The sequence below is a fragment of the Lathamus discolor genome, chromosome 3 (genome assembly GCF_037157495.1).
Source record: "Lathamus discolor isolate bLatDis1 chromosome 3, bLatDis1.hap1, whole genome shotgun sequence".
NCBI classification, from domain to species: Eukaryota; Metazoa; Chordata; class Aves; order Psittaciformes; family Psittacidae; genus Lathamus; species Lathamus discolor.
Window position 1 is genome coordinate 131,604,126 of NC_088886.1, and position 23,767 is coordinate 131,627,892.

At 40.3% G+C, this 23,767-nt stretch overlaps 1 protein-coding gene across 1 annotated transcript; it reads right to left on the minus strand.

Annotated features, from left to right (window-relative positions):
* Positions 1-6,576: 6,576 nt before the first annotated feature.
* On the minus strand, positions 6,577-22,087 carry RBP3 (retinol binding protein 3). The gene is made up of 4 exons (XM_065672884.1): positions 19,040-22,087; positions 11,646-11,836; positions 8,767-8,909; positions 6,577-6,905 (listed from the first exon to the last, which is right to left on the minus strand). The coding sequence occupies exons 1-4, from the start codon at positions 22,085-22,087 to the stop codon at positions 6,577-6,579; spliced, it is 3,711 nt and encodes a 1,236-aa protein (XP_065528956.1).
* Positions 22,088-23,767: the final 1,680 nt, after the last annotated feature.

The following is a 23,767-nucleotide window of genomic DNA, read 5'->3' on the forward strand; positions in this document are numbered from 1 at the left end:
AATCAATGTGCATGCCGTATTAATTTGCAAGGAGTTGGGGATAAAATTCTTGTTTTGAAAATAGTTTTCTTTCTTGGTATTTCATTTGCTTGTGTTGGTGCAGTACAATGTAAATACAGAAGTAACAGCCACCTCTTTGAATGAGGACTATTTAAGCACTAAAAATATCAAAGCTTATATGCTAAAAGAAGGAAGATGCTGTTTCTTGCAGCTTTGGTGGACACTTGCTCCCTCATGGTAGCTGAATCAGCTCTCTTACCAGATTTGTGAGCCTAAGTAAAAACCTTACATCTCACAGTCAGCTTGGCTGGGACTTGAAGTTAGGACTCTATCTGATATATGTGATTGTCAACAGCTGAACAATCGACTGCCAAAGAAGATGTGTCTTGTAAATCAGAACATCTGAGTTCTGTTCTAGGCTCTGCCACTTTTGAAATACTTTTTATAAAGTCAAATCAACATTCTGCCCTGATGTGTGCTTGCAAGATCTGTGTGAGTCTAGCAGGTGTACAGATCTGATGGGGTCAGAGTTTGGCCTGTGGTTTTCAGGTTTTTGATATGCTGAAGAAAACAAGTAGGGTATTTAAGTTGCTATTAACTACTGATAGACAGAATCTACACACCTTAGTTGTGGATGCTAGGCTCTGTTCTGCTATCAGTGTGAAGAATGTCCTTTACAAAATATGAAAAAAAGACTTTGCAGTATGCTCATTATTTCCACCATACTGATGATATAGTCCAGTGTTTGTCTACAGCACAGTAGACAGAATTTTTCTTTGAGTTCCCATGATGATGCCTAGGCTGGTAACACAGGTATCTGCAGATAAACACATTTGGGTGATAAAAGACAACACAAGAGTTTTAGGCTGTCAGTTGGGGTCAACATGTTACTTATTGTAATCTCTTGGGAGATTTCTCTAAGTCAGGAGACTATATTTTTTCCCAATATATTGCTGTTGAACATTAATATGTGTCTGTTTCCTATTGACATAAACATTTGACTTATTGCAGGCCAACCACAGGCTATGCAACCCAGCTTTATTTTCCCAACATAAAGTGAATAAACTGTTAGATTATGCCTTTGAGTTCAGAAGACATAATTTGAGACTGGAGGTCTGGTTGGATTGTAAAACAATTTTCCCAGGTCAGTGGTGGAAGCTCTTTTACTGGAGTCATTAAAAAACAAATGAACAAAAGCTTTGAAACATGGAGTGAAGGGAACAACCTTGCATTGAGTAGGGCATGATGTGGTTTCCTTCTAATCTTTCCATCTCTATTTTCTGTCCAATAACATTAACTGTGTAAGGAATATATTTATGGCAAGGTTTAATGGGCCCAGTTTCACTCCATCTGGTTTTATCTGGGTGCCAGCCAGTTTACTGTGAAGTCAGTGTCCATAAAGTGTAATGAAGGACTCCATGGTGTAACTGCATTCATATGCGGTTAGAGTTATAGTTCCCATTAGTAGTGTAGGCCAGATTGTGATCTCATTTATTCCAGTGCAAATCCAGAATAATTCCATGTTGCTACTCCTGATTTACATTAATTACATTAAGATCAGCCTGGCCCAGTATAAATAAGACTGCAGATTTCTTGGTACCATTGCTGCAAAGTGTTCTCTTCTGTACTTACTGAAAGATGCCATGTTTTCTTAATAGTTTTACAGTTAGAAACCTAGCTTCAGATTTCTTCTGGAAAAAGACAAGACCAGCTGTGTAATGCTCCCCAGTATTATGTTGGCACATCAACATTACCCTGCTCCAAAGGCCTATTTTTCCAGTGTGCTACACCCAGCGTATCATCAACATGAGAACGAAGCACTACCAAATCTAACTGCTTACATGCTTTCACTGATTTTGCATTGGTGTAAGTGATCCTGGGAAAGTGTGGAGAATCACCCACTGGTGAATCTCAAAACATCCTCCAATGGTGTGTTAGATCTACATAGAATCATAGAATCATAGAATAGTTAGGGTTGGAAAGGACCTCAAGATCATCTAGTTCCAGCCCCCCTGCCATGGGCAGGGACACCTCACACTAAACCATCCCACTCAAGGCTTTGTCCAATCCTTAACAGTCTCACCAGTAAATCAGACTTCTTAATTCTGCTTATGGTATGAAGCTTGAGCAAGCAGCAAGACTATAGAGAGATATAGCCTTCCTTTATCTTGTGAAGTAGTTTTCTCTGGGGAAAAAAAAAAAAAAAAAGGTAAGAATTCTTTTGCAGTTTTTTAGTGGACATATCTCAGCTACAGCAACTTATATATTGTGATGACAAGCAATGTATAAATGCCTTCTGTGCACAGAAAGGCAAGAGAACTAGTTATGAAAAGTGTCAGGGCTGATTCAGAGCACAAAAATGAAGAGGAGAGGTTTTAATCAACTTTATTTCTGGTACTGTCCCCCCTCCTCCAGCTGCAGGAGCAGTGCAGTTTAGTCATACCATGTAAAGACTGCGGATTTGCCTCTTGCAACATGAAAATCACACTGCAGGCAAATGCGTACCGTACTGCCCTTGCTCCTTTGTAGGAGGCCACTGGCATAAAAAACGGTGAACAAATTGCTTCTTATACTCAACTAAAGTGTTTTGTGAACTAAGACTTGTTTACACACACAGCTGACCAATACAACATTTCGTTGCCTACTACACCTGTGCTGACATCAGAGCAAAGCAGCATAGCTGCCAACAGAATGAGAACTTGATTCCTGATATATAAAACGAGCCCTTGTGTAAAGCTCCTTGTGCAGGCAGAGGGAATGTCTTTTATGTGTCTCACGTTTAACTGAGTGTCTCATCTAAGCTGGGTTACATAAACCAGGGGGCTTATCCAAAATTTTTGCAAATTTTATTTCTTCAAATGAAAATACTCATGCTAAAGCTGAGTGACCCAACTATTGCAGAGGCAGAAGGAAGCCTAACGAGACAAAGAAAAATAAACTTCCCGTAACTGAGTCATGCTGGAAGCTTTTTTCCCCTTATGTCTAGAAGTCTGAAAATTTAAATTGGTTCAGATGAAAGGAAATCCTGCTGGAGGAAAGGTGCTCCAGTAAGGCAGGGGGTTCTTGAAGAAATGAAAGGGCTTAAGGAATTCATGAAGGACTGCATTCTGTCCCAGTGCAATACAGTGGTTTTACAGCAGGGATCTGTGTCTTTTCTATAAGTAGAAATGCTTGGAATAAAAAATAGGAGACAATTTGAAGTCAGCTGACTGGTTCTCTTCCTCTCTTTGCTAGCAACCACCTGTGTGATTTGATCAAACTCTGTCTCTTGTGACATCTGTTTCTGGATCAGTAAACACAACACTGTCAAACTTAGCTGTTCAGGCTGTGTTTCTGCAGTGGGTTGTGAGTTTACTGATAGGGAATGCCAGAGTAAGGTATTTGTTCACTCATTGAACCCTGAACGTTCTCCAGTGAAGCTGGAGAAAGGGCAGCCACTGAAAGGGCACTCAAATATGCTTTTGAAGAATATTTGTTTACTTGCTTTTGGGGGGCTAATTTTTCACTAATCAATGCAGTGTGTGGGCTCCTATTGGTGTACAGTACAGTTTGAAAGTCTCTGGACTAAGGCAGCTTTTTTGGTATGATCAGAGAAGGCTACAAAAGAAATACTCTCTAGACAGAAAGAATGCATCATTTTGTCACAAAAAAAGAGAATAATCTTGCTGCTATTTCTTCGTCAGAATTCTGTGAATGCTAAAAGGAGAAAGATCATACTGTAAGAAGGCCTGATACACCAAATCCTTTCTTCCTTCCTCTAAAAGGAACATGATTAGAATAAAACTTCAGGAAGCTGTTTTAAGTGGGATGTTAAGGAAATGGTGCTATAAATTGTTGAATGTCCATATCAGCTCTGGAACCAGAATAGAGAAGGGTGGCAGTTTCAGCATATTTCATGTTGTGGAAAGGCACTTCTGAAATTGCTTGTCCCTCTCTAAGAAAACTACTGTCTAACTTTATCATTTGAACCACAAAACATGGATTTTCCATAATTAATTTTCATTCATAGTTTTGTGATGTTTGAGCCTTTCAGTTCAATGGAATTTTCTGCGCAATTCTTGCCTGTAGTTTTGTGAGGTCTGTTGATCACACTGCGTGTGTGGTCATGGTTTAGGTTGAGCTCAAAGTTATAGTGGTCACTAGAAACATAAAAAATACCAGATGGAGCCAAACCTGGGGGACATACATACAAAGCGGGACATACATCTCAGGATCTATGTCCTCCTTTACACTATAGAAGAAGATGGAAGATCCATGCAGAAAGCAGCTGTGGGAAAAAAAGAAAGTTCTTGACCACACAGGTGATAGAGATTTGTTTTAGTTCAGAACGTGCAGGTTTAGGTTTCAGGGAAAGTTCTGTTACCTATCATAGTTCCAGATGTTCTAGAAGAGTTTGGTACCTCTAAACAGTACAGCCTCACTAGCTTCAGTGACACTTCCCTCAGTAAGTCCTGTGGGCTCTGCCTTTACATGTATTCCCTTTTTGTCAGTTCTTAATTTACCTCCTTTCAACTTCACTGTATTAAAATGAGATAGGATAGGATGTAGTTTATCTATACTGCTTGTTATCTCTCCACTCTGAGATAAGCAATCTGGTCTTTTCAGTGTCTTCAAACAAGACATGGTCCTACCTTGAGCAAAAAGTACAATCACACAGAATTTACACTACACTGTATCCAGGTTCTAAGCTCATTGAGATGTGAATAAAAATGACATAGCAGTTTCTGAAGACAGGTACAAATTGCTAGTAGATTATCTATGGAATAATACATAATATTTTGTTTATTAACAAACTTTGTCAAGGTTGCACATTAATTTTCCAGTGAAATTGATCACTTCAGTGAACTAACAGCACTATTGATTTCAAATCAACTCACCAGCAAATGCATCTTCATTGTTTGTTTTCTCAACTGGATTCCAGTTTCTGGACATAGTTACTATTCATAAGTACTTACCATATTACTGCCGGAAGAAATTATTTGCTATTATTTGTGCCCACATAATATAGCTTTTGGTCCTTGAATGAATGGCTAAAGTTTTTAAATGCTGGCTTTAACAACTACTATTGTTTGTACATGACAGCACAACTGATTGTATTTAGGAAAACAAAGCAGTCGATCTGGACCATTTAGATATTAAAGAGGCTTAAAAGACAGTAGGAGAAATACATTAATGTTGTTTACTCATTTATTGACTACTCCAGTCTTTTCCATATTAAGAATCTTTAACATACTTCGTACATGTATCACTTTACACAAAATTCTGTATGAGTTTTAGTTAATTGAAATATTTTTCACAACACTGAGAAGTTCAGCAACTAGCTAGTGCATAAAAATCAGAACACAAAAATGGCTAAAAAGAGTCCAGGTTAGTGATTTCAGTGAGTGTAGTTGATAAGACAAACAAGTAGAAAAAAAATTGGAAAGTTTATTTTGTTCAGATTATTTTCCTGTAAATAATGAAAGAGATTCTCTGCAGTCAGGTGTTCAAACATAATTTACAAAAAAAAAACACAACTCTGCAATAACTTACAAATGACCAAGCAAATATCAATGTGCAGTTACTCAGACTTTAAGTGACTAAATTTTGGGGGAATATTTTCCTAACTTAATTACTTTACAGCTGGAATTTTACAGAGATAAGAAATTTTGATATCTAAATTAGAGTTACGTGTATTGCTAAATAATTATGATTTATTTATTTATTAAATAATTAAAGACAGATAGTTAAGAATTGTAAGAAAGACAACTAATGTTGTGCATTAATTAAGCCCATGTCAGTATTCTGTTAGTTGCCCTGGAATACATCATTACCTAGTAAGTAGTTTGCTAGCAGACTGCAAAGGATATTTCTCTGCTTTCTTTCTGTCTTTGTGGCAGAACATACAGCAATCTGCTTTTAGCCTTAAGTAAAAAAATGCGATTCTTTTTCATGAGTCTGTTGATCTGGGCACTAGGTGAAAGAGTCAATGTTTTGCCCTTCTCTTGCTCATTCCCCCTCCCTTTGCCAGACACTAGGGGAGAAGCAGCCACGTACCTAGAAATACCAGGAGTCTGGGCAACTTTGAAATACTGTGGCTTTTTTTGGTACATCTGGATGATAAAATGGTGAAGAGATTAATTTAGCTGTTCCAGTTCAGAAACAGACTCTGCCAACTAATGTTAATTCTTCTTTAATATGTATAAATAGGAATTGTACACAATTTCCAAAGAGCAGAGGAGCCTTTACTGTATTTGCAAAAATGCTTTGAGATGGCTCACATGCCTTCAGTGAGTTGGAGCTAAATTTATAAAACAGACACTGCAACAATGAAAATCTATATATGGCCAGAAAAGGAATCCATAAAACCTAGTGCATTATCCAAGTGTCTCAACCATGCCCAGAAAGAGCTGGGTTCCACAGAATGGGGTAAGAAAGTCAGTGTGTTGAAAGAGAGTCACTTTGAGCTGTGTACAGGGAACCAATTGCTGACCATAGTGATTGAAAATAAGTTCCTGCTTCTTTCTAGGGTTTACATTTGGGGGTGTCTGTGTAGCATACTTTGCCTAAGAACTAGGGGCATGTTCCCTCACTGGGCTATCTAGAGCTGTGCAGGTGAGCACTGAGCATCTCCTTTGCTTTAATGAGTGCTGTTTCAGCTGGTGTTTCCATGTGAGGAAGTACCCCTTTCCCTTCCCAAGAAGTGCTCTCTGCAGAGGTGACTGATCTGGAGGTGGGGATGATGATGTAGAAGTTGGTATCATTTACTTGATATGTCTGTGGGGAATGGCAGCCACCGCTGGTCTGTTCCCCAATGACGAGAGCTCTGCCTAGTCTCTTCATTATGTATACAAACTCTTCAGCAGCCCCAGCTGTCACAGCACTGGTAAGGATTATTAGTCCCTTCTGAGAGCCATACCTCTCTCCTGCCAGATAGGACAAAAATAATGAGAAATGCAACCATTTTCAGAGATTTATTTGCATAATGGATCAAGAAACATCTTAATTTCCTACCTGTCATTACCAAAGAAGTTTGGAAATATACTTTGTATCTATGATGGTATTAAAACACTTTTTACACTAGCCCAGCCTCTATACTGTAAAGACTATCGTCCTATGTGGTGCTCTTGTTCTGCATTTCTTGTTATAAGCTCCAGCAGCTGGGAGGCCAGCTCATGGTTACTACTGCTGGCTCATCTGTGGCTTTGACTTACACAGGAGTTCTAGATCTCATCATAGGACTGGTATAGGTGGGTGAGGAAAGCAACATTTTCATCTCCTTCAGCAGAAATACTCAAAGCTGAGCCAGCAGCATCTTCAGTTTCATCCCTGCTCTAGGAACATGGCTGTCAGAGAGTTGGCCTGAAAATTATGCAGGCGGTATTTTATGAAATTATAATTACAGTGGTTTCCCACAGGCTCTTTATAGTCTATAAATGGAAGCTGTTGCATGGCCTTTGTCCCAATCCCTTCAACAAATACCCCTTATTAGGATCTGAGCCAAGTTATCTCATTTTCTTACATAAACCAGCTGACAGGAGTAGGAGGTGTTTTGCATCTATTTTCAATATACTGGAACAGCCTTGATAGGTTTTGAGGTTTAGTTCCTTTGAAAAAGTGGACAAAGCATCATAACTGGGACCTGATAACTTGAAAACTACTCTAAACTGCTCTAAAAAGTAATTCTTTAAGTGAGTTGCAGTATGACATATAATTCTTACACTAAACTGTAAGAGAGGGGCCTATAGCATAGTAATTAATTTCCACTCCATCTTTGCTCTTCACATTTCTCTATAGATGTAATATCCATTAGAAGACCTTTTTCACAGTAGATATGTATATATAATACAGGATCCGATCCAACTCCTTTGAAGTTAATATGAGTCTGCCTGTTCTCTTTAATGGGAACTGGGATGTGCCTGTAGTAATCATATCCCTTAGCACAGCCCACTTCTGACTGCCTGGGAAAATAGATGGACGCTGCAGCCTGTGACAAAGTTTAAACATTTCAGTATGCTCCAAGCCAGTAATTGCAGCCACCATTGTGACACCATTATTATTATTTTTTTTTTTTTGGTACTGTCTTAGCTTTAAAAGGGAAAAAGAATTAAAACTAATGTTTAAGGCTTCTTAGCACTCTAGCTGCACTCTATGAGCACTCAAGAGCTCCATTTCTGCATGTTACAGCATGTTTTCAACTTTCACAAACAGCAGCCAGGGTGTGTGTGTTGAGGGGGGTGTGTGTTGAGGAGTGTGTGTGATAAGTTGCCAAATAATCTAAACTCACTCACATGTGAATAAAATTTCGTGCTTTTCTTTCTTTCTAGCATTCTGTGAGCAAACTGGGCTATTGTGGGTGTTTTCATCTACTGAAATTGTGAATTACACAGGTAGAAAGTGAGGGGCTACTTATAAAACTGTGAGTATTGGAATAAATATTACAAGAGGTCTAGGCAACACAGGATTTATTTTTAATTTTGGCAATTTCTAAAAGCAACAAGTCACAACCAGTATAGGCAGTATTGAGCTAAACTTCTGGGAACCAGTTTACAAACCTCTGTGCTTAACATACCCCATTCCTAGGAGCAATAAACTGTTATTTGTAGATGGCATTGGGGAACATGGCTGAAATGCACATTTTTGTTTTTATATTCTCTGCACAGCTTGAATTAATGATGGTCATGTGCTTTCACCAAATGAGTTATAGTTTCTAATGGCTGACTTTAAAATACCCAAGGAGGGACAGCTGAAATGAAAAGCTACTCTAAAAAGAAATTGACGTTTTACCTTTCAGCTGTGGCTCAGTCCATATTTCCTTTACTGAGTCAGTAGGTCTGTCGTAAACTTTGTCCAAGAGAATTTTATGTCCTTCATCAAAGAAGTATGAGCATAGGATTGCTATGGAAGTGGTGGAGCCTCCAACATTGTACCTTTTCAGAAATTAAAAATATTAAGGAAACAATTGAAAATTTGAGGCAGACAGTAAATCTCCCTTCCAAGTATTGTTCCTTACATCAGTACTGAAAGGGGTTATGGCTATAATTTTTTACGTTTACATTCATTCTCCCTTATCAGCATGTGTACAATTATCAGAGAAACAAAATCCTGTCTAAGAGTCTTGGACTGTTACTGCCCACCACTGACTTCAAAAGCAAACATAAAACTGAATAGTCTCTTTTTTTACTTGATTCAACTTGGAAAAAATTCAGAAAGTAAGCGAAGACTCTGAATCTGCAGAGAAACATAAGATTCTTGTTATTCTACTCTGAATAACCCATGCTGTTACTGACATATGCAGCAGGAGTAAATGCCTAAACCCAATTTAAGAAACATGTTTGTAGAATGTTGTGTTCTTATTTCCTGCTGCACACAATGGGAATACTTGGTGTTTGGCACCTTATAATATCACGCCATTTCTTTTTGTGCCTAAAGACTGTGTTAGCTGCTTCATTTAGGACAGTCATGTTTGCATACTTTGGTTGTATTTTGGTTTTGTATCAGTCTCTGAAGATTAAATTCACTGAGGAGCCTAACTGTCATGGGAGAACCCCTGCTATGAATACAAAGAATGGAATATCAAAGTATTTTTTGTCTGTCCCTTTTCACTAATACTACAGCATATACAGCACTGGAGATGTTTGTACTTTGATCACTTTTAGTAGGAGATAGATATAGTGCTTTCCTATAGGTGATATTCAGAGTGACTGATGCAGAAATTCCTCCAAAAACCTGCTAGAAAATGAGTTTTGCTCAGTCCAGTCCATACCTAAATTTTTTCACCTCCAAAAAAGGCTTAGAATACCCAGAATGCCTCTGTCCAAAAGAGTGATGCTACCCTTTTACTCTGTGGTATTTAGGAGCTGTATGCTGGGTTCACACTGTGACCGGCTAGAACTGGAATAAGCCTTTTCAGTGTGTCCCAGATAGCGGTGTGGTGTCATGAGGTCCCACTGCTGCTCCTGCACAGCTCAGGAGGCAGCTAAATTCAGCAGAGCCATGTTTCCTGCAGCTGCCATCATAGCTGAAGTGAGTGGCAGACAGCTAGAGTAATGCTGGAGAGCTCTTCCTGAGAGTCTCTTGCAGAGAGTGAAACTGCAGAAACTTTAGTCAGTAATAATGACTGAGAAGTTGCTAAAGGTTTAGTTTAACTTCATTAAAGACTTCTTGTGTGACATAAAGGAAGCTGTTTAGTTTACCAGTGTCTCTTCTCAATGCTGTGAAAGTTAAAAAACAGAAGTTCATGAGTGGCACAGCTGTTCCAGGGAGGAAAAATTGTAAGATGAGAAACATTATTTGTTACGGCTAATCCATGCAAAATTGAAATTATCAGTCTTGCTTTAAAATCATAAGATGGTTTAGGGAGAATTTCAGAAGGTAAAATGCTTGGAGTTCTTTTTTATATGCCTTCAGAGACTGGGCGTTTTGTGTACACTCAAATGACTAGAAATACATTAAATATAAAAAAATCCAAAAAAACCCAAACCAAAATCAAAGTAACCCAAGAAAAGAACTATAGTGATACCAGTTGGTACCTGAGACACGATTTCATCTTTGCTGTTTTATTACCTCTGGACCTGATATGAGTTTTAGCCTGGGAGAAAACTGGGGCAACAGTGAGTAGTCCCAGTCCTATCTCAAGTCTATTGGAAGATGGTGGTACCTTTGACGAATTTGAATTCAGTTATGCGTGTGTTTTGTTGGTTGCTGCCCTGCCACCTCTGCTCAAACAGTAAGATATGTCTCTCTGCTCTCATTGCCATGCTCATCTTTTCCTGCATATGCTGCAAATCCCAGAAGAATATTAAGAAGACTACCAAATATCAAAAGCCCCATGGTGGCATTGGACATTAATGGTTCTAGCATTAAAAATGAAATTTTACAAAGGCCTTCTTTAGTTGATAATAGTAATGTTCTGGGCTCACAAACATCAGGTCTGGACCAAAACAAGGGAACTATTTACCTAAATGTTGTATGGAAATGTGTATTTGTGATATTCATCTGCTTTTATACCTGGCAGCAAATGGATCTCATCTTCTGGTTCACAAGATTTGGAGCATTGTTGACACACTGGAGTGTCAACAGAATCCTTAGATGAGAGCAGGCATATGAAGTTGTTTCTTGCAGCAGCATCGTCTAGGAGTGTTACAGTACATTTATGTCACCTTTGTCTCTGTGCATAAGGGTCATTCTGTACAGAGCTGATCACCCAGGATAATTTAGCATTGCAGATATGGCAAACTAGATGTTGTAACACAGCCTTACTCATGGTCTGTTTTTTTGACTGTTCAATCACTTGACCACTGCCTGCAGTGATTTATTTAAGCCACATATATAGATATTTTATATATATAACTAATATAAGACACATACAGAGTTTGATTAGGAATAAATCAGAGAAAGAAAACATCTGTGACATCCAGGATTGTGTTCTGCAACATATTTCCTAAATTTTCCTATTTAGTTCTAAACATCTCAAATGATGGTACAATTTGTCTTGAGATATACTTCCAGACTGTTACTGTTTTCCTTGGCTGTTTTCCTTTTCTCATTTAATCCCACCAATTTTAGCCTGTAAACAGGACAGTAAGCCATGTAAAGCTAAATCACTGTTACAAATAAAATGCTGTTTGGAAAGAGGTTTGGTTATTTGCCATTCAAAGGTTTACCTCATGTCTATGATTAATGCATCTGTGTGAACAATTTTCTTCCAAACATGCTCTACCAGTAGGTCGGACACCTGGGTTAGAAGTTCACAGTCTCCAAACATATCGAATCTCAGATAGCCGATGTTGTTTTCAAATACATTTGTGTGGAATGAAAATTTAATCAGATCTTCAAATGCTTCTGGGGAAGGGATCTGAAAGAGTTTGGGAAAACAAAACAAATCATTTGCTGGCACTGATAGCTTGGCACAAGATTTAAAAAGAATTTTGTGGGTCAAGTTTAGTTCAGGTGGGATATATGTGAGGAATAAGACCAAGTTAGAGGAACGTAATAAATGATATTCAGATTTTTGTATATTAAACATAGGTTAGCATTGGCTGCTGCATTGCTTGCCCAGCATAGGGTGCATCAATAACTTGCCCAGAACCTGGATCAGGCATCTATTTGTCCGGGCTCAGTTTATTTTTCAAAAATACAGGAATTTCCTTGGATCAAGCAAGCCGAGAAGGCTACAAGAACCATCCCCCAGCCTGCAGCATAGACCACTATCCCAGGCTGGCTACCCAAGCCCACTTGTTTCTTTTAGCAGTTCTTTCTAAATAAGGCTCCACTCTAAATAAGGACTTTTATAATCTCTTGATTAGCCTCAGCTGACAAACAGCTGCTGGCTACAGGTGAAGTTGGCCCCAGCCCCTTTTGATTAGCCAGTGCCTCTGACAGTAAGAAACCTGATGTGTTGGGCATGTGCTAGGATACTCAGGAGGTAGACATGTGTTAAATCTCTCCTATGGTGGCCATGTGCTCTGAGTCTCACGTGTTAGTCTGTGATTAGTTTAATTTTATTCAGCTTATGTTATTAAACAGCAGACTTTTTTAGTAGCAATGTGTAGCCAACTAATAAAGTTATCCTAGTAACCCCTGCATGTATCGGGACTGAGCGTGCTCCTATTGCCAAACTTCTGTTTTGCATACATGTGTCTGAAAACTCTCCTTCAGCTTAAGAAGAAAAGGCTTTGGGATATATATGACTTATGTGACCTTCAGCAGTTTGGCCTTTTCTCCTCAGGTTGGCTGTGAAAATGATTTTATACTTGTTTTTCAATCAATTGCCCTCTGCCATGTCTCAGTCCCAGACAATCCATACTTTTACATCCCAAAGAACAAGTAGTCAGCAGTGAGCCATGTGCTAAAAGGTGTTCTCCCAATCTGCAACATATCCTGGAATTCGGAAGGCGTTTGGGCTTTCTGCAGCTGTGGAGGAGTCAGGCAATCTGCTGTCCTATGAGTAGTGCTCTGGCCTGGAGATGTGCTCCTGCCAAAAGCAGGTCTGCCACAGCAGAAAGAGGGTTTCCAAGGTGTGTGAATGCAGCTGTATTTGACATAGCTCAAACACTTTACCTTTACCTGGGGGAAAATTACCCACGAAATCACACTTCTAGCTGCCCCGAGATTCTTTATGATTCAGTGCCTCCTGTATGCCAAAATTTCAAACATTAATTTAAAAGCCCTATTGGCCAGTAGTTGACCTGATGCTAAAAGCAAACTTTACTGAGTCCTCTTCTGTATGCTTCTTTCTCACTGTACCTTGTGGAAATAACCATTATATCTGGACTGTAAACATATCAGTCCAGCACTACTGAGTTTGTCATTTCCAATCGATTTCCCAGTGACAGCAATGCTACTTGATCTGCCCACTGTACTTTGATTAACAAATCAGTTTTGAAGAATATATCCAGCATGCATTGCTTTGTTCTGACAGAGCTTATATCTAATTCAGAGGTACTGGTCCCCCCAGGAGAAAAAAATCATCACTCATTGGTAACATCTATAAATATAACTGATGTGTTACTTTCAGCCATTTACTAATGATATTTTAACAGAACACACATTTCTTAGTTCTGTCTCCAACAATAATTGCTAGATGCATACCCATTAGCATGGTGATTAACCTCTTTGTCTATGTCTGGTAATTTCTTTTTTCAACTTGTTCTTTTACTGTACTGCATCACGTGTTCACTGAGGACTTTAGTACTTGTTAGCAGTGTTGCTAATTTTTGAAAATTCATTACAGATTTCAAGATGGGCAGGTTGCTTTTAAAGACTTGGGACTTGTGGGGTAAAATTAATATACAAGGATCTCAAAGAAACTCTTCTTCATCTTCATGGTTGCAGGGAAGGTACGGAAATATATAAATTCTAAAGGCTTTAGGACCAGAAGTTACAAAAATGTAATTTTGGGGCGGTGGGGAAAGCCTCCTAAGTTTTAAGCAAAAGAGGTGAGTAGGCTGGACCAACAGTAGAGAGTTACTATCCTGAAAAACTGCAGTTTCATGACACTGGCACATAGGCCATATGTTGCCAGTACTTAAGAAGCTAAGTCTAGCTTCACAGAGCAGTAGCACACTCTTCTTTGGAAGGCAAGACTGTTTGCTGGCCAAGGACAAGCTGGGACAGGATGCAGCTGAAAGTAAGATCTTGCTGCTCAGTCAAGCAATGTTTACATACAAATTACTTAATGTTAAATACAAACCCTCAGGTGCCTTAGTAAGAATACTATAAGCAATGTGGCTAGGCTAAAGTACCTCCAAGCTAACAGCACTTAAGCCAAGGAAGAATTGTTTTTTTGTTAACTATATAGGGCCTCTAGCCCTATTCTGCAGTCTCCTTCCACAAGTGAGTGGCCTAACTCACTTGTGATCCAGTGATGCGACACAAAATAGGACCTAGAATGCTGCCTTAGGACTCACGCGTGGAGTTTCATCCCTGAATCTGCTACTGACACCCCGACCACAGGCAAACTACTTTTTCAGCTGCGTATCTCTTAGCTCTTTTCTTCCCTTTCACCTCTCCCCTAACTTGTTCTATCTATTTAGATAGAGACTGTATTTTCATGCCTAGTTTTGTGCTGAGCACTGCAACGTAACGCTGATTTGCATTAAGGTTGCTAGTGCTGTCAGCTGCCAGCTGTTAAAATATTATCAGCCAACATACTTGTGCCATTGCAAAGCCTGAGATTAGTTTAAGAACCATGAGATCTTGGGGACTGAGTGGCGGGGTTGTGCCTTTCTGTCTTGGAATAGCTTTTGCGTTCTGCACAGGCTGGAATGGAACTGTCCATATTTGTAGGTCTCCCAGCTCAAGGACTGAGACTATCAGCTATATCCCTGACAGCCAGTTATCACTTGCTCTTAAAAATACCCATATCACTGGGTGATTTCTGGGCAATTCAGTCTAGTACATCACCAGTCTTACTATTACAAAGATATTTTTAATATCTAGTATAAACAGCCTAAGTTCACTACTTTCCACACTTTAAATGCATTACCTCTTGGCCTATTTACCATGGATAAGGGAACAGATTATTCTCTTCATGTTTGAAACAGCCTGTTACATAACTGAGGACCATTTTAATGTCTTCTCTCAGTTTTCTTCTTTCTGGAATAAAAAACTCAAAACTTTTAAACTTTTTCAAGATTACTCTTATTCAGTCTTCTCTTTACTCCTGTTCCCCTTTTCTGCTGTCTCCCCACTTGAGGAACATCTTTCCAGAAAAGCATTGCCTAAAACTGCACATTATATACTCTAGCTGAATTTTCTTTAGAGCTGAGTGTAGCAGAAGACTTCACATATTTTAGTGATTATATTCCTCCTTATCCATTCCAGTTTGAGGATTATTATTTTTTACTGCAACAACTTGACTCTATTAACTTGTGTTCAGCTTATGAACTCTGAAGAACCCATATACTTTTTTAACACGACTCCCCACAAACAAGCTGTTTTCCTCCCAGAGCTAGGCAGTCAATTACTATCACCCTAGAAACTGTGTGAGAACCCTGCATGTGTTCTTATTTAACCTCATCCTTCTTTTCAGAGATCATTTCTCCATTTTTTCTCAGAACTATAGCTCTGAATTCTAAGCCTGCCCTCCACTGTACCAAGACAGCCAGGACTGGTGGGGGAGGTTACCACAACCAAAAGCTGAAACCCTCCGGGACAGTGTTCTGGAAAGGATTAAAAGAGGTTATTCAAGGCTTTCAGCCTCTATTGAGGGAGTGCAGGGCAGAGTGAGAGCTGTACTTTCACCCTGCAAAGGATGGCACTACAAAGTGGTGTGTAAGCCTGCTCTTACAATACACATACTCATTGCAAGCCACTGAACTATTATGAACATGAATTGAAAAAGTTGAAGAGTCAATGACAGTTAAACATGAGACATCTTTTTGGCTTGCATGAACTTGTATGGTTCCACTGACTTTACTGTGGTTATGTTGATATATATCAGCATCACCTGGGACCACAACAATTTTGTTCCACCTGTTAGCAACAGGTGTAGAAATTTTATTATCTATCTTGACACTTTGAGGCTGAGTATTTTGATTTCACTCATTTATGAAGGGACATAATCAAACTATGCTACTTTCTGGTGAAACATCTGTAACTATTTTCTCCTTCAGCAACTACAATACTCTGCTATAGATACATATTATTTATCCGAGAAAAGGACTTCAAATAGAGGAACAATTTCTCTTTATAAAGGAATAATTTTTGTCTCTTACTCTGATCATAATTTAGAACTTGTTATCTAAAATATTAATACAAAAATTCTTTTAAGTGTGAAGACTGTAATAAAAGTATTTGGACATTATCAAGGAGTCAAAAGAGTAATTCAGGGAGAGTCTTGTAGCTTAAAATTAACATAACCACATTTCCTAAAATCAGGCAGCAGTTCTTCTATATGTAGCCAACATTACCCAGATATTCATGAACACAGATATTTCAGTATGGGAAGTAAGGTATGACTGGAGAGAGGCAAACAGAGGAATAAGAAGTATGAATTATTGAACTGCACATTAGCAAGTTTACAGAGTTCTGCCTTATAGGCAAAATGCTATTTTCTGAATCACAAACAATATATACAATATTTGCCTCTGGGAAGTCTGACTTTGGAAATGGAATTCATGCGGCAGACAACCCTGGCTAGCATTGACCTTGCTGCTATCATAAAGGAGACATATTCACTACCCATATTATGCTTCAGCAACTATTCCAGTGTAGCAGATGCAAAGGTCTGCATACATTTTGCTTGTCTGTCTGCTATGTCCCATCTCATCCTTCTTGCAGTTATTCATCATCACTTTCATTTAATTGTGTTGGATCTGCTTCACTGTCAAGGTCATTATCAAGAAAATCCCACTGTCAAGGGAAAGGGTGGCTTGGAAGGTTGGTAGCACAAGAGAAAAACTAGCTTTTAGGTGTTGGAGGAATAAATGTGATCCAGATTAAAAAAGCCACCTTGTCCATTATAGGACTGTAAAAAAAAAAAAAAAACCACCAAAAACCCAAATGCAATTAGTGCCATCATATAAGCTTCAGTGTAAGCTTATGGCATTTGCTGTCTGGATTATTGGTAGGGGGTATTCCTGAAATATTCCACAGAAAGCATCCCTCTTGGCCATGCAAAAGCGAGGCAGGAAATGAAGATACTTTCGCTGTCCAGTGGTGAATATGTGGAAGACGTAAATTTTCTTTTACCTCTATCAAAAGGAAAAGCCTTTATTTCAGTAACTTCATGTCTTCATTCACTCACTCTTTCACCTTAAAATGTTTTAACACTGCTCTCTTGTCTCTCAATTTCCTCAAGCACTGGAGGGAATGCATAGGCCTTTGGAAACTATTTTAGCCTCATAAGAGACCCATGCTTCTCCTCTGCTATTTGTACATTATTTCCCCTTGAAGAAATCTCACATTTGTCCTGATTTTCATGTATGCTGATGTGATCTCTTTCTTACAGATGTATTCCCAATATTTTCCAATCATTTTGCTTGACAAAGAACTGAGGTAAACATAGGCATTAATTAGTATAGTAGCTTTTTCTCATTAGCTCTATTAGGATCAGAATTTCACATCATTTGACAAATAAAATATTTGTCCTGTATATTCTGTTCTCAACATTCAAGGTCTAAATAAAGGTTTGAAATGGCTTACAATATCCATTAACAGCCCTTCAGTGAAAGCAGTGACTAATCTGCAAGATTGGCCTACACTGTAGAATGGGAAGAAATGATGATGTATTACTACTGAGATGTTGGTAATAATTTAGCAGGGAGCTCTGTCAAAAACATTCTTAGAGTGAAGCTTTCTACGCCTGAGAAATGTAGGTAGGAAAAAGAATGATGAAAGGGAAAACCCATTTAATTTATTAATTATTTCAATTTAAGCTTAGAGGCAAGAACGGGGCCAGCATCTCTTGGTTAACAAACTTGGAAAACATGCCTTCCCCTGGCAATGTTTAGACTTTGTCCTTGAACTTAATGTCGGAGATAACACCACAAAGGTCATGCTCACTTTAAATTATGCATACCAAGAACTTCAGAGGGTGGAAGCCCACAGATTTCCTTCCCCAGAAAACATGTAGGTTACCTGACACTTTGTATACTCTGGTTCATTGCAAAGGCAAATGCATTCTCTTCAAAAAGCAATTTTATAAATCCCTAGAGAAAAGACATCTCTGATAGCTATACTAGAGCAGTAGCCAGAAAGAAGCTAACTCCATCCAAGAAAGGGGTCTGGTTATCCTAACCCTCCTTTAATTTGAAGATGGGATTTTAGCAAGTGCTCCTGGGAGCTCTTGCCAGCACAACAATGGACAAGAAAGATTGCCAAGGCAGACCAGTGCATAAATACCCACGCTCAGAACAAAGCACAGACTGTTATGCAAACCACACAGCATGGGCAAAAGTAGGTTATTAAAAATCAATTTCTCCCTGGGGTCACATAACTTCCACACAGATACTTCTCCTAAAGTATTTCTAGGTCACTGGGAAACTGTCTGATGCTGAGCCTGAGATATAATCAGAAAAACTTTCCACTATCACTACCAAAGAAGTTGCCTGTTATTCTTGTGTAATACAAGTCAGGTACAGCAATTTTATATAGAAAAGTCCATTGAAAAGTATGTGGCTGAATGTTTTGTGGTGTACGCATGGACCCTCGTCCAACCAAATATTTCTTAAATTACAAACTTGGTTTGTAACCAGTGGGATTCTGCATTAATTTGTTACAGCTTTGAAAGCCATAGCACTGAAAGAGACAGGATTACAAAGACAATGAGATATCTTCCCTCTAACCATGAAGCCTGGCATATTTGCTTGTACAGATGGCAACTGAAAGAAATTCACAGCCTGAATGTTGTTCCCAAAATGCATGTATCCAGAACTAACATCTACTACCACAATATACTACTCTGACTTTTCTCCAAAATCCACTCAGTCACTGGCTTTTCTTCTGGGTACAGGTAAATCATGGTGGGTTTACAATATGGCCTAGAAACAAAATGTCTGACTCAGTGCTCCCATTTTACCTGGCATCAGCATAGCTGGATTCAAGAGAACTGTACCTGTTTTGGCATGATCCCTGGAATGCTGTCCTTGGCATGTTGAGGGATGTAGAGTAATTTCAGGTGCTCATCATCAGAAAGTGCTTGCAAGTTGGCAGTCACCTTCCTGGCCAGCTCCTCTTCTGTATTAATCATTCTATAGCTGTCTTTGTTGATGTTCTTGGTGAGGTTTAATGCTATAACAGCCCCAGTGTTCACAAAGGCATAATTATCTGCTACAAGCTTGCCTACAGTTTGCAATGTCTGTGGCACCTGGGCACGCAGGTTGGCAATTTGCTGAGCTACAGACATGGCTTCATTGGCCTGAACGGTGATATGCGGCTCCACCCCAGACACACTCCATACTTTGCCAGTGACTGGGCTGAGCACTACTTGGCTGGGGATGGAGGCATACAGGGAACTGTTACCAACACGATAAATGCCCACTGAGAGAGAACCACCTACTGTAGGCTCACCGATAACTGTAGCCCGGTATAGATCCTTCATAGACCGAGTGAAAGCTTCAGCTGCTGACCCACTCATATGGCTTGTTAGGATGTAGATGTCCTTGAGAGAGCCATACCTCTTGCCTGTGACTTGTGGAAGAGTCCATACCTCTGTGCTGTGGGAGGTACTACGATCAAAGATGGTGTAGAGATGTTGCTGAGGCTCAGACTCAAAGAAGTAGGAACAAAGTATTGGAATGGCAGTGGAATAACCACCTGTATTGTACCTCATGTCAATAATCATGGCATCTGTGTCCACCAGCTTGTTCCACACCATTTGCAACAGCTGGGGCCCAATGGCCTTCACTGTTTCTGCCTCAGCCATCATATCAAAGCGAAGGTAGCCCAGGTTGCCTGGCAATACCTCAATTTTGAAGAGTGCCTCAATGATGTAGCTCAGCTCCTCAGGGCTGGGACTCATGCTGGGAAGCTGTTCTTCTGGTGTTGGTTCCACATGGCTGTGGAAGACATGTAGCCGATGGTCCCCCGAGGCCTCCTGCAAGTCACTGGTAAGCTGGGAAGCCAATGTCTCAAAGTCTACAGCTGATCGATAACCTCCTTGTGCCTGTTTAGTCCTCAGCATAGCACTGGCCTTACCAGCCACTTCTGGGATGGCATAGTGAGCCTCTAGGAGTTGTCCGGCACTTTCCAAAAGTACTCCCATATTCTTGTGGAAAGCTAGCACCTCTACAGCCTTCTCCAGTGCATTCTCAGCCAACACTATGGCATCAGGCACAACTCCTCCACCCATCCAGCTTTCTCCATGGTTGTCAATGAAGGTAATGACAGGAACTGTGATAGTCAGGCCACAGGTTATTCCCTGCTCAGGCTGCAGAAGAGGGAAGGTACGGGTGTGTGAGAGGCTTCCTGCTGTGATCTCACCAATCAGTGTGGCACGGCCCAGGGACTGCATGAGGTAGGCAAACTCCTCAGCAGCTGTAGCAGTGTGGCGGCTGGTGAGCAGGTAGATGCCACGCTGAGCCCCATAGGGCTGGCCCAGAAGTTCTGCCTGACTGTTGTGCTCCTGTGTGTGGTTGGTGCGCCTGTCATAGGTTGTGAAGAGATGGACAGGGCCAGCAGCAGGATCTTGGAAATAGGAGAGTAGCACAGGCACAGCAGAGGAGGAAGGGCCACCAGGGTTGTAACGTAGGTCCATGATCAAGTTGTCTGTATTTTGGAGGGGCTCCCAGACTTTGTGGACAATGTAAGGTCCCAGTTTAGCAAGCACAGAGGCATCTGCAAACTCATCAAAGCGCATGTAGCCAACATTGCCTGGCAACACTGACACCTTGAAGACAGTATCCACTAAGGCATGCAGCAGTTGCTCATTGTCAGGTAAGTTGGCTGCCAGTGCAACTGGCTTCTCAGCAGGGGGGACAGCAGCTTCACCTGGCATCAAGACTCGGACCAACAGGCGGGGGTCTTCAGATAAGGTCTGCATCTCAGAGTTGAGCTTGGTGGCCAGGTCCTCTGCTGACTGCACAGAAGAGAAATCAGAGGTGCTGAGGTGCTGCAGCAGCGCTGGCAGTCGGTCCACTAAGCTGTAATAGTCATTTAGTATGTTTGTGAGGTGGCTTAGGGTGCCAGGCACTGCTCTGCGTACTGCCAGGATGTCCAGGGATTTCTGCAAGGCTTGCTCTGCCTCAGTAGCCACACATGGCATCACCCCACTCACCTCCCAGCTCTGTCCACCCCTACTCAAGGGGCTCACAGATCGTGACACAGGAACCATTATGTAGAAATTGGAGGGGCCAATACGCAGCTTCTGGATGTCCAGTGAGCCCCCAGCTGTCTTCTCCCCAACAGTGATAGCCCTGTTCATGTGCTGGAGAATGTAAGCCACATCTTCAGCCACTCCCGTGGTGTAGCGGCTGATCAAAACAATGACATCCTTGTCTTTGCTGTACCTCTCTCCCAACACCTTTGGAAGTGTCCATATCTCTGTGGTGGTGTTGGAGGGCCGATTGTATACAGTCTCAACATGCAGCATCTTATCTGCTTCATGCAAGTATGAAATGATGAAGGGGAGGCCAGAAATCTGTCCCCCAGTGCTGTGACGAAGATCTATCACCAAGGCAGATGTCTCTATCAGTGTCTTCCACACCTTGTCCACCAGAAAAGCTCCAACTTTCTGTACAACTTCCTGTCCTATGATATAGTCAATCCTCAGGTATCCAACATTGCCCTCTAGCTTGTCATACATGACCACATGCTCAATAAGACTAAGGAGTTGCTCACGAGTGGGGGAAGCTTCAGCTTTTTGACTGGGATGTGCATGTGGTGATGGCTCATAGGAAATCACCAGTCTTGGGTCATTCAGAGCACCCTGCACACCAGCTGTCAAGATGCTGGCCAGCATTTTTGGATCTGATATGTCCAGGATCTCCCCACTCTTGATTGCTTGTTCAATGGCTTCTTGCATGCCCACTAGGTTTTCAGGATAGCAGTAGTTATCCAGAAGGACTTTAGCCATGTCCAGCACTAGAGATGGCTGAAAGATTTCCTCGGCAGGTATGCTGAATATAATCAGTGCTGAATACAGGAAGAAATGTGTCCAGATCATTTTGTCTTTGAATGGAATAGAAATGAAGGAAAGAAGTCAGAAGCTCTTATTGATCAAGATGAATGTAACTCTCCAATGACTGTCTGTTCGAGGATCACGCTGAAATCTCTGTGTTGAATCCAGGCGCACTGAACAGATAAAAACCTTTTAACCGCATTAAACCTTTAATCTCATTAAAATGGAGTGCATCATCTGAAGTGCACCAATAGATGAAGTTCAGCTAGCTCTTTACTACTTCACAGCTCTCTTATGAAACAGTAATAAACTTCAGTCATCAAGGATAATCTTCCCTCATCAGTTAACTGTTTCCAAAAGGTACTACGTTGCCCGTTATAAATGTCCTGGCTTATCCTGGCAGTGGATTTCTTAAATGCGAATCTTGGATTTCAACCACAATTAGAACAGCAGTCATCCAGTCTTTTACCATTATTTATGGAAAGCCTATACCAGGGGATTCTTCAATGACTTAGTTGTATTAATACTCAATTTTTTTCAAAAGTTGTTGACAATATATTGTCCTTGGTGTTTTTCAGTCTGAGCTGCAAAGGACTGTTCTTGCATTCTATGACTAAGGGCTCCAAACAAGGAACTCCAGACAGTTAAAACAGCTTATAAAATCCAAGATAATGACAGCTTGTTAATTTCTGTGCTGAGAATTGCCAGCATTTTAAACAGGACTTTGAAATACATTTGCCTCAACATAATACAACTAAATCTGAGGTGACTTTAATCTTCATAATTTGCACTCAATTAGGATTTACTTGTAATGCCATTGAGTAACATATGGTCATGTCTGATGACAGCTTCCAGCCAATAGACTTTAGGCTCAACACACCAAAATAGAATGTGGGGGATTGTTTTCTTCTGCTCACAATGTATTCAAGACCCTATTGTATTAAGAGTTTGAAAGAGGATCAGAATATGCAGGATGAAGCTGCAGGCTGTACCCATGTGAGCTGTCAACATTCAGAACTCCAGTATGACACACCAAAGATACACAAGAACAGATTCTTGGCTCTAAGTGTGAGATGAGCTGCCACCCCTGCCATTCTGCTTGCTGGAGGTAGCTGCAAGAATAGACTAGGGAATTTGGGAGGATCATGTTTTTGTATTGTTTTCAAAATGTCACTTATTCCTACATATGAATACATGTGGAAGGAAGAGTCTAAAGATGGTCTATCCTGGCTGGGTGCACTGTTGCTGCCCTGTGTATGTGTCATGTGTGAAACTTGCCACTTGAGCAAAACTTAGGGAATTTCCTCTTTCTAGGTTACTCAGTTGTAGTAATAAAGGAGCTTTGTGAAGTTCCTTCCTTTAATATTTCTGTGTCAGAATGGCCTTTTCCAAATATGCTGGTACATTGCATCCCATGGTTGATTTGTATCTGTATGTTTGTAAATGTATAAATGTAAATCCATCAAAGGGAACAATTAAATTGTTCTAAGAGCCCATTAGAGAAAGGACTGCTCTATGGCAAAAGCTGTAAAACCTGATGTAATCACAGGGATCTCTGGCAACCAGGCTGTGCCATCACCTCTAAGAAGCACTAGTTTAAAAAATATTCCCATTTCCCTTGTCAAAGGAGAGGCCTAGAATATAGTTTAAACTGTTGCTAATGTATAAATAAGTAATTAAGCTCCAAGTTCTGTTGAATCTTCTTAATTCTGGGGGATGGTTCTA

Excerpts from the sequence above, each read along its gene's own strand:
- RBP3 (XM_065672884.1), bottom strand. The coding sequence starts at position 22,087 with ATGATCTGGACACATTTCTTCCTGTATTCAGCACTGATTATATTCAGC. Across the intron at positions 11,837-19,039 it reads CAGGGATCATGCCAAAACAG|ATCCCTTCCCCAGAAGCATT; the intron begins GTACAGTTCTCT and ends AAACTCTTTCAG. Across the intron at positions 8,910-11,645 it reads GCATTAATCATAGACATGAG|GTACAATGTTGGAGGCTCCA; the intron begins GTAAACCTTTGA and ends ATTTCTGAAAAG.